Source organism: Watersipora subatra, chromosome 5 (genome assembly GCF_963576615.1).
Source record: "Watersipora subatra chromosome 5, tzWatSuba1.1, whole genome shotgun sequence".
NCBI lineage: Eukaryota > Metazoa > Bryozoa > Gymnolaemata > Cheilostomatida > Watersiporidae > Watersipora > Watersipora subatra.
Genome location: NC_088712.1, coordinates 58,773,355 through 58,789,203, shown reverse-complemented (window position 1 = coordinate 58,789,203; position 15,849 = coordinate 58,773,355). Strand labels below are relative to the sequence as shown.

At 34.8% G+C, this 15,849-nt stretch overlaps 1 protein-coding gene across 3 annotated transcripts in view; it reads right to left on the bottom strand.

Annotated features, from left to right (window-relative positions):
* LOC137396329 (thioredoxin domain-containing protein 16-like) overlaps positions 1-15,849 on the bottom strand; it is a 53,910-nt gene that overhangs the window by 29,651 nt on the left and 8,410 nt on the right. For all 3 annotated transcript variants that reach the window (XM_068082555.1, XM_068082556.1, XM_068082558.1), the window contains 4 exons: positions 10,845-10,957; positions 7,195-7,300; positions 2,393-2,570; positions 936-1,075 (listed from right to left, as the gene is read on the bottom strand). In XM_068082555.1, coding sequence (XP_067938656.1) covers positions 936-1,075; positions 2,393-2,570; positions 7,195-7,300; positions 10,845-10,957 — 537 coding nt within the window. The remainder of the gene's footprint in view (positions 1-935; positions 1,076-2,392; positions 2,571-7,194; positions 7,301-10,844; positions 10,958-15,849) is intronic.

Here is a 15,849-nt window from a genome sequence, read left to right as displayed (position 1 = left end):
AATTCGTGTAGCGAGGTGAAGATATCACAATGTTTCACTTCGTAAGGTGAAAAAATCGTATATCAGGGTAATCGTATCTCGAGGGTGCACTGTATTCTAATATGCAAGCTTAGTATTAGCAACCTCTTCTATTCTCATTAAAACATTTAGCAGTAAGAGACACCAAATAATAAAATTACATATAACAAACTAATGCAATTATTAGAGAGCTTACACACAACGAATAAAATACAATTGAATAAAATTACAGACTACCAATGCACAAATTAGGCTGACAATGCAAAAATCCCCATTTCTATCATATTAAAACTAAAGTAGTTAAGGGTTAGTCATGTGCCGAAAGAAACATGAACTTCATGTAATCAAACATATCTAATACTACTGAATGCCGGGCATCGCCTGGGTTAGTCAAACATATCTAATATGAAGCCTACGATTCAAATTTCAAGTTATGAACTCTGAGCTGCATGAAGATAGCCTTTGTAGCCTGCCATCACCCGTGTGACATAAAATGGAATACAAAGATTGCTAAGATTCTAGTGATCTCAAAATCTGACTAGACTTATCTGCCCATGCCTGATGCAAAGATAGAAAGATTAAAACCTTGAACAAAATAAATGAACCTCATTTTGCCAGCTAGATAGCAAGGAGATGTAATCGCACTTGCAAAAACTCAGGTATTATAAAATTATATATAAACAATACATATATTATATAATTATAAAATTATAATATATATAAATTATAATATACTATATACATGTATAATTATAATAATTTTTAATAAGTTATATTTATTATAAACATATTGTATTACAATAATATACATTACATAATTATATATACGATTTTATTAATTGTTATCAATAAAATGAATGATATATAAAAGATATATTAAATGATATATAAAGAACTAGTTTATGACTTGCTTCAACCTGAACAATGAGTAGAACAGTAGGGTGCCCTTGAACTCTTCTGACATTTCATGAATTAGTTTGTCGGCAGCCATCCTTTCTTCATCGTTGCCGTGGTAACATCTCGCCATAGGCAGCTTCAATGCTATAGCATCCGCTAACTAAAAAATAGTAGTTATAAAAGTTTGAAAAAAATGTGAGACAAAAAGCAAGCTAGTTTGCGGACAACTCTTATGGTACGGCCACACACCGAAATCATCGACGAATTAATTTTAATTGGCTAAGCAAATTATTAGCAAGCCTGATAAGGTGTACGCGATTAGCTGTTGGTGATCGCTAACCAACAACCAATTAGAAATTACATTGGTGATATCGCGGGTCCTTTTGTTATCTTTTAATTATCTGATTATGCAATTCATCCGAGCGTAGTTCCTCGCCACGCTCGCGAATATGAATTGACACCAGCCTTCATGACTGTTGAAATTGGATCCGATGCGGTCAACAAACAGCCAATCAAGTGACCAAAACCTGCTGTAGTCATAGCAAATAACGGTTTTGCAATGTAGTACATACGTAATAGTTTGTAATAATATTATCAATGTACAAGCTTTATTCAAAAGTATACTAAAACCATTTACAACAACAGCCTACTACAACTATTCAGTGCAACTAGCATTAGCAGTTTTGTAGTTGCGTAGAAACGACCTTATTAACGCGCAGTTATATTGTAGGCGCCGAAATTAATTCACGTGTACATTCCGCAACCGATTTAGGAATTGCGGCTAGAAACTCACAAATCGTTATCTTTTTTAGATCTGACCATGAATTGACACCAGCCTTCATAACTGTTGAAATTGGATCCGATGCGGTCAACAAACAGCCAATCAAGATGTTAACAGTTTGCGATCATTGGTGTCAACGTTCAACATGTTGAAAGTCCATCACATCGTTGCTAGCAATGATTGTGTTGTCCGCTCATCGCAAAATGATGTTATAGCAGTCAATCATTGCAGTCAATCGCACAGCTACTCGTCGATTCAAGCGATAGTGTGTACGGGCCTTTACATTGGCAGAAGACTAACGAGTTCTAATAAATATAGGCTATTAGCGAAAAATCAATTTTATAACATTGTATAATTTCGTTTATTTTTAAGATGTTTTCAAATGCTCATAGTTTATTGTGCCTTCTAAGTTTGCTAACCACATAAACACAATGCATTCATTCATTTGATACCCATGTAGTGTATCATTTTATTTTTAATCTGGTAAAATGGTCTTTTAAAAAAATGGCTTCTTCCTGATGAAGGTCGCAAGGGTCTATGGGCAAAATCGTCACAATTTGTGAAAGTTTGTAAAAACTGGTGGAATTCTTAGTGTTAGCTATTCAGAAGTATAGCCATGTTATCCAGAGCTACAGACCAAAGTATGCTTATCGAGCAGACAAATCCTACATAGACTAAATAAGAAAAGATGTCTACCTGGCCAGAGAAAGTGAGCAGTTGTACATAGCCAGAGAGGCTGTCCGACTCAAACACCCTGAGGTATTGATAGATAGAACACCTCTCTGCCAACCTATGTTCATCGCAGGTAACATAGTATAATTGGGCATCTTCATCGCCTAACCTGAGCTCCTTGGATACCTTGTGTGTTGGGAATCTGAGACGAGAAAGATTTCAATTAGCAATAAAATGGTACAGTAAAACCCTCGGATTTGGCAGTTATCCATTTGGATCGTAAGGTGAAATGGATGTCTAAGGGGGGGGCCTCCTAAGGACAAATGCTTCTGAAGAATCTATTTTAGAGAAACACCTATGCAAAAAAGCCAGTTTCTGGTGCCAGTTTCAGTTCAAAATATTTATGAAATGACCCATGCACCTGTAATAAGCACTGGCCATAAAATGACTTTTGATTATTTTTTCTGGGCGAATCTCTGCAATAAATCTAGCTAAGCTTTCAAACCAACCGACAGCTTTGCTTATTTTATTTTTGTATTCTTTATTTCTGCTGATGACGTAGGCAATAATGTATCAGCATCTCGGTAATTATAAGCCACACCATTAGGCGAGGAAAATATTGTAACCAGGAGCTGGAAAAACATCATATTCCACAACGTAACGTGAAAAAGCTGTATCCTAGGACCACCGTATCCCAGGGTCCAGTGTACGTTGAAACTGTTGAAAAGTGTTCTAGAGGGTGACACAAACACAATAAGACAACAGCTTGCAATATTTGAGGGTGGATTGGCAAATTACAGATTTATAAAGTTATGAAAGAACCAGTTGACCACTAAACCTGCAGCATGTAACCTTTCCCCAATACCGTAAAACCTCTGTTTGAATGCCACATTTATTTGAACGCTACCTTTATTTGAACGCCACTATGAGAGAAGGGTTAAAAAATAGAGCGCCACCCTTTAATTGAACACCACTTTTATTTGAACACCACTGCTATTTGACCGATACTACATGACATTCTTAATCTTTATGAACCCATAATAGCAAGAGATCAACAGAAGTGTCCTCAAAATCATATTAGTAATTACTCGGTTACATCAATAACAATCAATTCTTTCATTGTTTCTGTTCGTATCGAATTCCGTTTTCCAATTCTAAAGCTTTTCAGTTATTTCGTTAAAACTTTGAAAGCACTACCATAGAAATAATTAGTAATTGTCTCAGGCTAATAGTAGTTTCTTGTTTAATGCAGTCTTGATACTTCGACGTATGTGAAAAACAATTAACATTTACGACGGTGGTATATGAATGACTAGTGTTAGGCTAAAAGTTGTCCGCAGCATATGCGGCTAGAAATGTATCATTATTTGTGCGAAATACAACGCATGTTTTGATCTGCCAAAACATTGTTTGGACGCTAATGTCGACTAGTTCAGCAGTGCAGAAAAAAGTTGAGGTCAGAAGAAATCGTGGAAGGTATTGAACAGCCACAAGAAGATGAAATAGTTCCAAACGAAAGCAAAAGCAACAATCAGAACACAACTGGCCGAGAAAATGATCCAAATTTTTGTGTTTCAAAAATATTAATTTTGGTTTCTGCATGTATTATAAGTATGGTTTGTTTATGTCATTTGTTCATGAATAGATATTTGTAGCATTTGATAAATTATTATTATATAACTTATAAATTGGCAGAATTATAGCATATTATTTGATAGAATAATAGCATTTGTCTGTACTCGGCTTACGATGGATCAACGCTCAAAACTCCAATTCTATTACGCATGAAAAGCCAGTTTTGGACGCAAACTGTAAAAAGCATATCAATAAGTGCTATGAGATTTTAAACAACATTGTTAAATGGGTCTATCCATAAATAAATGGATTTTTTGGCAAAACTTCAAAACAGTTATTTCATTAAAATAATGCTTCACACATGAAGTATGCATACTAAACCCTAAAATAGAAAATAATTGTGGGGGTAGTGCTTTTCTATCATATTTTAATAGTTTGATAAAATTAGTGTATATGCACAAAATACTTTATGGCCATAATGGCAAGATAGAGATGCTTGTACACGGCATACATATTACTCTGAACACAAATATCTAATTGTAATGGATTTCACAATGGCTTTGCTGCCCGTTAATGCATAAATTGGTTCTGTGTGTACTGATCTATTGCTGTGGGGCTCTTTTATAAGTTGCCATGTTTTGAGTAACAATGGTGACAGGAAACATCAATAAGTTTCTGCTACACTTGTATTATTAGTTCAAAATTAGTAGTAATTTGTTTTCAACACTAACTTTATACGCTGTACCTTTAACTAATTTCAGTTTTGCTCAATGTTGCACATATTTCGAAAATTTGCGTCACCGCTGTTACACTGTCACCATTGTTACACCCCTCAACTCATATGATTATAGGATTAATTTGAGTGAATTTCACAATTAACAGTAACTTGTGGTGTTGTTGATGTTCTCATGTATGAGTTACTCATTATATTGTAAATTTAAGCCATTGCGGGAAGTTAACAAGCTTCTTCTAGCAAGTTAGCAAAAGGTTGCTACCTTACAAATGTATTACTAAGACGTGTCACTCCGATACTGAGAATGGTTCAAAATTTAATCAAATTAACTCATGGGAGTAACTTGTAAAAAGTGTTTGAAACAGAATATTGTTCGGTGGAAAGTCTGCTGGTCATTTCTGTTTTCAACATGGGTAAGACAACGTCAGCAGAACAGATGCGTAAATATCGTAACAAAATACACCAATGTTCCAAACAATAGACTCGATATTTGACTGCCCAAGCTAGTCAGAATCAAAAGAGTAGAACAAAAAGAAGAGCTCAACTTACAGAAGATCAATTGAAGGAAACTCGAGAAAAAGCAAGAATTAGAGTTAAGCAATACAGAGATCGGGAAAACACTTTTGAAAGTAAAATTACCAGGTATGTACATTCATTTTTTTATCAAAAAACTTAATGCTTTACTACATCTGCATACATTATGGATGTTTTAAGTTAATGTTTCAAGTATTTTGTAAAAAACAATGTTATTAAAGTTTAAATTCATTTTTTGTAGCAACCACTTCCCAATTTGGCAACCCACAATCTGAAGATAAGGCTGTAAAAAGATTGATCGAGCACTTCTAAACAGCTCAAGCAAAGGTCGCCAGACCGTCCATAAACTAGCAATGACAGTTGGACTATCATTGTCGGAAGATGGCATTAGAGATGAGAAAAGATAAAATAAAACAAAGAACTAGAAAAATAAATGCCATTGAAAAGTTTTAACTTTTACTTTGGATCCTTATGACCATGCAATTAGTGATCCAGAAAGTGAGTGCAATTCCGAACCCATCAAATAGCTAGCAAACACATTGAATGAAAGTGATTTTGTGCTAACATTGCTGCCTGGAAAAAAACTTTTAGGCATTATGTAGGAGTGGTAAAAAGTGTAGATGCCCTCGAAGCTGAAGTGCAGTTTTTTTAAGAGTGAGTCCAAAAAACACTTTTGTTGTTAATACAAAAATATAGCATGGGTAGAATTTCATCACATAGCCAAGCCACTGTCTTGTCCTACTCTCTCTAAAAGAGGTCAGTAATGTTTTACAGAAGATTTAGAGCATGCAGACTGCTTTAAAACATTTTTTTAGTACATTCTCACAATTACATGATCAATATTCATTTTTTTATCTTACGTTATTTAAGCTTAACCATGTTTGTCATGTATTATTACTATAGTATTATATTTTGTGCTTGGAAACCAATAAAAAACATTTCGAGTTAAGGCTTGCCTATATATATTGTAATCATTAGCTTTAATACCATTATTGATCTCATTGCAGTGAACTTAAATACTTTTAAGTTTACAGAATATAAGAAGCGTAACAATGGTGACAATTGGATGTAACAGCGGTGACATGTTTACAAGCATGTAGTTCACCACTACAATCTAATATCTGTATAAAGTTTAGTGACTATGTCAGCAAGCTGCTTTCAAATAAGACAAATAAGTTTTTATAATTGTGCTTCCCACTAAATCAGAGAGTTTTAAGGATAAGCAACTAGCTCTTCAAAATGCATATTTCTCTGATGTAACGCGAGTGACACACTAAGTAAAGGATTTCTCAGTGAAAATCAACTTTAGTGTGACATATTATACATCATTCGAAAGAGCTTGTTGAGCTCTATAAGAATATCTGATTTAAAATCATCTTAAATGCAATACCAATATTTTATAATTAAATTTCTGCTCTAATTGTAACAATGGTGATTATGGATAGACCCAAATATAGTTATAAAATAATAATATGCCTTCAAATTTAGAATGAAATGACAAATTGAAAGCTCTAACAAATTAAAAAACAGGGCAAAGGCTATAATATCATTGCGGGTTAATCGCAAGCAATAGATATCAACTAGTAGAGATATTTCTTGTCTTCCCAATACATACTGTATTTGTCTTCCCAATACTGTATTTATTTATACATCTACAATGAGTTGGAGGTAAGTTAGGAGATTTCTTGTATCTAAAAGAATAAATGTCGCTCCGCCTGAAGGAGGCTGGAGAAGGAAAAATTCATTTAGCCCTTAATAAAGTTAAATATATCTTCCCTAAATTCTGACAAGCTATTTAAAAAATACAGCACCAGCCTCTATTTGAATGCCAGCCTCTATTAGAATGCCACCCTCAGTTGACTGTCACTATAGAAGGGTTGAAAAATAGCGCGCCATGGCATTCAAATAGAGGTTTTACGGTATATCTCAAAAGTTACATGTAACTTTTGATGTTACATGTATACTAAAGTGAACTTTAACTAACCGTGAAGAGAATGAAGACAAGATAGACTCAGTCGTAGAATGTGCAAAGGATAGCTTTATGCCAGCATCCATAGAGGCTTTGGCCAACTCCATATAATGAGCATGCTCTACAAAAGATTACAAACCAACATTTATAAAAAAATTGCCAAAGCCTGATGACAAAAAACTGATGAGCTTTTTGACAGGATATAAAATACTACATACTGCCAGTGGGTGGTCAGCAAATAGAACGCTCACTGGTCAACACAGCATGCAATGGATAACCTGAGAGCCAGTGTCTCAGAAAAGAGAGTGATAACATTAATGCAGTTAGATTAAATATGCGCAGCACTGATCCTAGCTCAAAAGTAAACTTTAATTATTTTATAACTTTAATACTAATGATAAAGCTTAAATGATGAAAAACTAGATTAAAAATTAAATTAAAAATTTTATGTTAAAACTAATGATGAACTGTTAAGTAAATTCAACTGCTTCACTAATGCTATCATTACTCATACTATAATACTCAAACTATTAACCACACTATAGTGACCTTGACACTCTTTGACACCATTATTCTAGAAACCAATCATCTGTTTCTGATCTAAGTCACTGCTGCATATTACAGTCAAATGCAAGGCTCGCAGTTCGATTTGATTGAAAAAGGAAAGGGCAGCCATATTTAAGTTTTTGACCAAAAGGTCAAGGTTACCAGAAGAGCATGAGACCTCACTCAAAATGACAAGTACAGTAAATTATATGTGTATCGAGAGTTCTTTTATTTTTCTTAAGGAATAATCTGTTGAGTGTCACAGCATATGTTTGCCAGTTTCTGTGAAAGCATAGAGGTCGATATTGCCATTATAATGTAAACTTCCTTTGCGTAAAGAACTAAAGGAATTTATGTAAAGTTTTTGTATCGTAAACGATTCCGTATAACATAAAGCGCCAGGTTAGTGCAAGGTCTCAAATTGGATTTGAATAGCGAGTTTACCATAGTTAGCCTTAAAAGCACCGTTTCCTCTCTTGCCCCTTTTGGGAGACACAACAAATCAATCTTTTATTCTAACTCCTAACCATGATTTTGGATGGACTGACGAACAGACAGACGGTCCACTCATAGCAAATGTACATTTTTTACTTTACTTTAGGCAAATTAACTTTAGAATAGAGCTTGCTGGGAAGAAAAAACTGCGAGCAAAATCGATTTAAATAAACATTGAAGTTGCGCACTCCCCTTAACTTACCCTAGGACACTCATGTATTCGCCTCATCTAACTTTCGTGTTTTCGAGGAGTCATCCTCGCAAAAAAAAATTCCATGTGCGAAACTAAACTATCATAACGAACGAGCGAAAACGTGAAATTAAATAGCTATGTTCATTGATAGTCCAAGAAACAAATGGCAACAAGCGATCAAATTTCATTATCGATCTCGCCCACATCATTCTACCTGCGGTTCACAATTACAAACCAGTCCCAAATTGAATTTTTTTCTCATCGGTGAACTGAACCTGAGGAATCTAATTATGTTTGTTCCCAGGCCTGTATTCCCTGGGGCAGCTGGCCAGCTGAGCCGCCCCAACTTATTAGGAACTTTCTGCAGCTAAGTACAGTCAAACTCGGATAACTCGCCCTCGGATAAAATGTAACATTTCATCTCAAACGCAAGATTAACTCGAATAGATTTGTTTGGTCTGTTCCCACGCAATGATAAATTGCTTCAGATAACTCGACCTCAACATCATTTATTCGAAAAGTTATTTGCCCAACGGCTATGGAGACGATTTTTATCGCTGTAGAATATCATTTCATTCCAAGCCATAGAGACAAACATCAACTTTTAGTAGTTCTTACGCCTCATTATTATCATCATCAGTGGCAAAATACTCTTGTTAACGACCTTTATAAAGGTTTGCAAAATATCAAGTTTTACCAAACATCCGCTTGGCCATGTCCCATCGAAAGCGTGAAAACCTCCGTATGAACTTAAAATAAAATCGGCAAAATTGATCTTTGTTAAAACGCTCAAAAGAAAAAGATGTCTTTTTTCTGAGCGTTTTAACTGCGGTCAAGTTTTGCCTATTTTGATTTAAAAACGTCTCGTCAGTCACATCACCGAAAACAAAACAAATCTCAAAAAATAGAAAAATGTTGATACGTTCCGATAAAAATTTTTAAAACTTCACGTGAGAGGCCCGGCTGAGGCCTTACATAAGAGAAACCTGTTGGGGGCTTACACCGCCTCCCTCAACACCACCAGGTGTTCATAACTAGTCGCCTAACATTAGCCGTCCCAACTTACAACCAGTGAATACAAGCCTGTAATTGTTCCACTGCATTTATTTTCACATCACTATATTTTCGCACTCATCAGAGCTGCGAAATTAAGTTGCAGCGAACTTTTACTCTGTATGCTACTCACGAAACTAAATACTAGCGAAATATACATGTAAGTGTCCTAGGGTATCGTAAAACTACCGTAATCATCGACCCTAAACCAAGTGTAAGTGATAATAATAAAAAATAAAAAGTTGTCGATACAACACAATAATACCCCAATTAATGTACACCCATTAAATTAGGAAAGTTGAGTTTAGTTTTTTCCATTTTGAATGGTGAGTTTGAGAAGACCTTGGAACGGATCATGCTATTTGCATGTACTTTAATGTTCATGAAATTATGCAAAATCACTATTTCGTGAATGCTCTCGGAATGCATAATTGACGTTGTAGGAGTGTCTACTGTATCAAATAAACGTAACATTCCTATAACATAGACTTTCTCAGGACGGATAATTGATGTAGTAGGGGCATCTACTGTATATTACAAGAAAAGCTGTTGTAATATTTTGTTAATATAACAGATAACTCCAAACAAACCAAAGCATAATTATTTTGCGCACTCTCTGAAGATTAATTGTAATATTTCAAGTCAGTTAAAATAATATTTTTGAGTGCCAAAGGAGAAGCTTTAAACTAACACAGGCATAAACCACAGTATTCTAAAGTATATTAAAGTTACTCCTATATAATGTACTTTTAATACGACCACATTCGTGGGAAGGTCAGGCAGTTCAGTGCGAGTCGTTCTTCGTTATTTTCGCTAAACCTTTTTGGTGTTTTTTCGATAAAGCGAATTTTATCTGCTACACGATAACAATAATTTTTTTCAAAATTAAAATTTGGCAGCTTGTGTACTGACTATATACGCTATTAAGAGATATACGTTGCTCGCCATGGCGAGTTCAGCGTTATTCCTTATGGTAAAAACGGATTTGCGAGCAGATAAATGATAAAATCTTAGTTAAAAGTTTGAGGTTTACTAAAATACATACTAAAACTTCCTTCAAGTATGTGTTTGGTAAGCTAAATTCATTTAAGTTAGATTAGAATCGACACAATATACAGAATCGACATACGTTTGAATCGACTTACGACCGGCCCGCCGGAACCAAATGCGGTCGTAAGTCGACGACTTACTGTGCAGTCTTACAAGAATGTTTGCTCCGACATACAATGGTTTTAACAAATGACAACTTCATATGTTCAGGTTTGACAGTATTCTCCGTCTAAAGCCATATTGAAAACCAAACACTTGACATTGCTCAGTGAGAAACGTCTTGTAAAACGTAACATGCTAACATAGAACATGTAACCAGTCTACTCACCCCGGCAGCCTACACCCTTAACGATAGCCAGAAGGAAAACAGGCGTTTGCTGTATATAAGAGGTCAACTCCTGGACTGTCTGCAGCATAGGCACCTCTTGCGTAAGGAGTAGGCTGCAATAAAAGGGTAAGAAAACTCCACACATCTGACTCAAGCAGCCTTACCAGCATGCGCAGAGACCATATGAGGTGGCATATGTATACATTGAATAGAGTAAAACCAGATGACAGTTTGCTGCGTTGTAAATACCGCTGCAAACTGTCATCTGGTTTTACTCTATTCAATGTATACATATGCCACCTCATAGGGTCTCTGCGCATGCTGGTAAGGCTGCTTGAGTCGGATGTAAAGTCCTGGATCATAGCGGTCCAAATAGAATATGCATACGTATTACTAGTTGCCCGCATGCCAACTGTGATAGGTACATAGAGTTCATCGATGTGTAATTTAATACAGTACTTTACCTATAATAGGCTCAACAAATGTCTACACAGACGAACCCATTTGAACTACTTGAAGAAAGTTTCATTATTAGCTTTGTAGTTCGTTTTCCAAACAGCTTATAGGTAGTTTTATATGTAGTTTTACACATTTCATTAGTTTTTAATAACTACCTGAGTTTAATAACCACTGCACATGCTGGCTGACAGAATTGATAAGCAAAATGTGATGTAACAATTGAAAGGGCACATGTTGCTCATCAAGCAATACGTAGTGAGTTATTGACCTTTGTACTATATAACATCCGTTTCGCAGGTGACTATCACGGGTTTTCTGTTTACAGCAGTTTTTAATCAATTAAAATCTGTTGATCCAATTTCTGCAATTAGATTTAGTGGGCTCATCAAAACCCATAATTTTAGCCTCAACTGCTTGCTAAGAAGTTCAGCCTGATAAACTAATCACAGGATGTTTAGGCTGACATTTTTATATGCAGACAGATATTCTGTCGACGAATTATGACATCATCACACGATGTCATGACATCACCGATAAGGTCAGCTTTTATGAAATGTACAGTTTTTATAGTTATGTATTTTATTTATATATTTTTATTCATATATATTTATATATACCAGCCTGTGCAGCACAAGCTATTTAACATGGCTGTGGCTTGAACTGAGATTTGCATTCTTGAACAACATGTGGCCTGCTGAGGTAAGATATCACAAATGTTTGGGTTGCGTAGGCATCTCTAATGTTACAGAACTTCTCATTGGCTGATCGTTCGAATACATGAGATTTAGAATATAGCAAACCTATCTATCTGGGGTGCAGTCATACAAGTGTGTTGACACAAGAATAACATTCATGTGAATAGAGGAACATTTCAGATTTTTACTATTAATTACCAGACAAGTGTCAAAGTTGACTGAGCACATCGTGTCAGAGAAACTAGGGAACTAGTTGCAAGCATACGCGAAAGATGTGGTAGTAGATAAGGAACTGAAAAAAGTAAATCGCTAGTAATGTTAATAAGAGCTACAGATATGAAGATAAAAGAAATTCAGGGTTAGAAGATCATTGCCAAAACAAGCTTATTCTAGTTGTAACAATCTGGAACATTTTTAAACGGCTATGAACAAATGATGAAACTTAAATCAATTCCAAATTATTTTCACTTTGTAGTAGATTTTCAAATGAAGCTTTTAAAAGTCGTTGATTTCTAATGAAACTGTTTGTCATATGACACGGCGAGCTGGCTTGAGATAATCCAAAATTGGAATAATCAGATAGCTCCTGATGACTTGCTAGCAGTGTAAGCATTACCAGTGAAACACGCAAGCTGCTTCAATAGTTCAAGGACACACTCGTCAGCAAAGTAAGCCTAGTTCACAAATCTTTACTATAACATGAGCCGTGTTCGTCCGTCTGAAACCAAGAGCTTTAGGAAAAAACGGCTTTGCCCGGGAATTGAACTCTGATGCACCAAATTTTGTCTGAAACCACACTTGAAAGGTATAAAAAATTGCTTTCAACGAGATTCAAACTCAGGACTTTTGGCTCACTACACTGACACTCTACCACCCCCGCAACTCAACCGCCTTGCAGCTTGTCCGAATGTGTGGTAGACAGAGAAGAACAACGTATCAAACAGTCTGAGAGATCGTTAATTAGGATGGTGTGAATAATATTCAATAACTTCTATAGACTAGTTTATCAGTTTATGTAAGGTATTTTTATTAATGTGACTGTTTTTCCAGCTGCACAAAGTTACAAGTAATGGTAAAACTATTACTGAACCGCTGCCAGTCACAACATTCCTCCGGGGAAAAAAGCTTTACTCATCAGATTAGATAACAACCATGCGCTTCGTTAATCAAGTTTCATTGTGGCTTTCCAAGTAACTGATTATGATGTCACTTGCAAACTTCGAGTAGGTTTGTAAAACTTGGTCAATCATTTCAGTTATAAGCATCACCCCACATTTTCATCTGCTGATAACATGACACATTTCCAAGAAAGTTCACAGCTGACTTTACATTCCTGGAACGACAAATCATGACGTGGTGATATAATCTAAAAGCTACCTTTTTTAAATATTATCTTTAATCGTAGAATGACCTACAAATACTACTGGGTTAATCGTAGAATGACCTACAAATACTACTGGGTTAATCGTAGAATGACCTACAAATACTACTGGACTAATCGTAGAGTGACCTACAAATACTACTGGGCTAACTAAAAATATACTCACTCTTGTGAGTCTCTAATTACTAAGTTGTCATTCAGTGATAGCGACATCTGGGTGCCGAAGCACTACACTGGGCCAACAAGCAGATCATGATTTCGTAGGGGCCAATTCCGTATGAACGTCAACCTCAGTGAAGATTTTTCAAATTCAAGGTACACTAACAATATGGGTATCAAAATGAAGCTAAAAGTCTGCAGGTCATGATGCTATTATTTTTTTAAACCTCATGTTGCCACATAAATATATATAGGGTATCAAAGTTGGTGTCTCAGGAAAAGAGCTAAAATCTAAAAAACATTGATATCCCTTATGGTCATGTTGTGTAACTATACAATTGTTCTCAAAGACACTATGAATTATAATGCATGCTAACATTATCAGCAATCACATAAAATAGAAAAAATGTCATTCTCAATTTTAATCCTTGAAAATATAAACACAAGAAAAACACATGAACCCGTGTAGTTTCCAGAAGGGAAAACCTTTAAAAGTTTCGATATTTCTCGCATACACTATTCAAAAATTTTTTTTCTTTAAATCCTCTGTTAGCACCCTCTATAAAAAATTTTAATAGCAAAACTTTTGTTTCACAGTAATTCAGCAGTTTAAAAAAATGGTATTCATTTTGGTAGTGTCCAAAACATTGTAGTGTCCAAAAGAAACTGTAGTGTCCAGAAGTGAGAAAGCTGTAGCTTCAAATTGTTATTAATATTTTACAAATGTAATCGGAGCATTGTTATAAGGTCCTAGACATATAGAAGAACTAGCTGTGCTACCCGGCGTTGCCTGGGTAATAAAAAAGTCTTTGGTAAGAAAATTTATTTGTATTTAACATACCATATACAATATTTACCATTCTAACTTTTAAACTTCATTTAATGAGAAAATATTTTTTCTGCAGTTCAAATGAATCAAGAAAAAAACTAAAACAACATAAATAAAAAAAGCCTTTACCGAGAAAAATTGATTTTTATTCAACATATAACAACACGTGCCATTCTAACTTTCAAACTACATATCATGAGAAAAGTGTTGTGTAGTTGAAATAATTTAATAGAAAATAAAAACAACTGTAAAGGTTTTCTAACTTTGTCAAACCGTAACTTTCAAAATTCATATCATGAGGAAAAGGTTTAGTGCAGGTCAAATAAATTACAAAAAAACAATACAACTATAAAAGGGTTTAGATATAAAAGTGAAATAATTAGCAAGTATAGCTAAATTAAGTCGGTTTTGCTATGATTACAATAAAGGATGATTCGTTAATGATACAATTATTACGAACTGGGAAAACAAAATAAAAATCCTGAATATGTTGAATTAATAATAACAATTCTTGTATAACATCCATGTACAAATTTAGCTATCGGCCGACGGCCATCCATTTTACTGAAAAATGTGGATATTGCTTCATGATATGTAAACAATATTTTTTCAATTTCAAATTATCTAAAACAGTTTTGTTACATATTTTATTTAGAACTCCAATATGTTAAAAAACGCTGCCATGCAATAAATTCAATGTATCTATACTTTGTGTATTGATAAAGCGATGTGAAGCTATGATCACTACAAAGCTATAACGATCCTCTACAACATTCCTTACTCTTACAAAACTATTACTTTCTCCACCATCAGAGTGAGTGCTGCTATTTTACTTATTTGTGTAATCACGAAAATCTGAATTGGCTATAATGCCATAAACATAAGTGATTATCTGTTTTCTAACTTGGGAGGTACATACATAAAACTTACACAAAATATTCGTTTTTTGTAATTGAAATTCTTGCATAGAAGTGTGTGTGTTTGAAACAGGTTACTGTTCCACCAGAAGACAGCCATCAAAACTTTGAATACGAGGATACTATTATCTCTCAATACTAGTACAAATGTAAAAATGAGATATCGTATGTTGTATGACCAAAATGTGAGAGAATTTCGAGGCTCTTCTCACAAATACAGTATACTTGTACGAGCCGAAAGAATATAGTAATTGAACCTCACAAAAAATATTTCTTAATAGGGGCGTCGTGAAGCGTGGCCGCATCTGTAAAATAATCAGCGTGTGCTAAAGCTATATCTATAGCCGGAATGACACACAGATATCCACACACATACTTTGAGAAATATTTATATATAGATAGTTGCACTCAACATTTACTCTGATTATTGAGTGGTGAAGAGATTATTTGTTGAGGGAGAGACAAAACAGTCTAGGAAACTTTTAGGGGAAACATCAAACAAATCGCTTTCTACTCATGATAGCCGAAACTAGTAATCTCTTCAATTATTATTATTGTTGTTCAA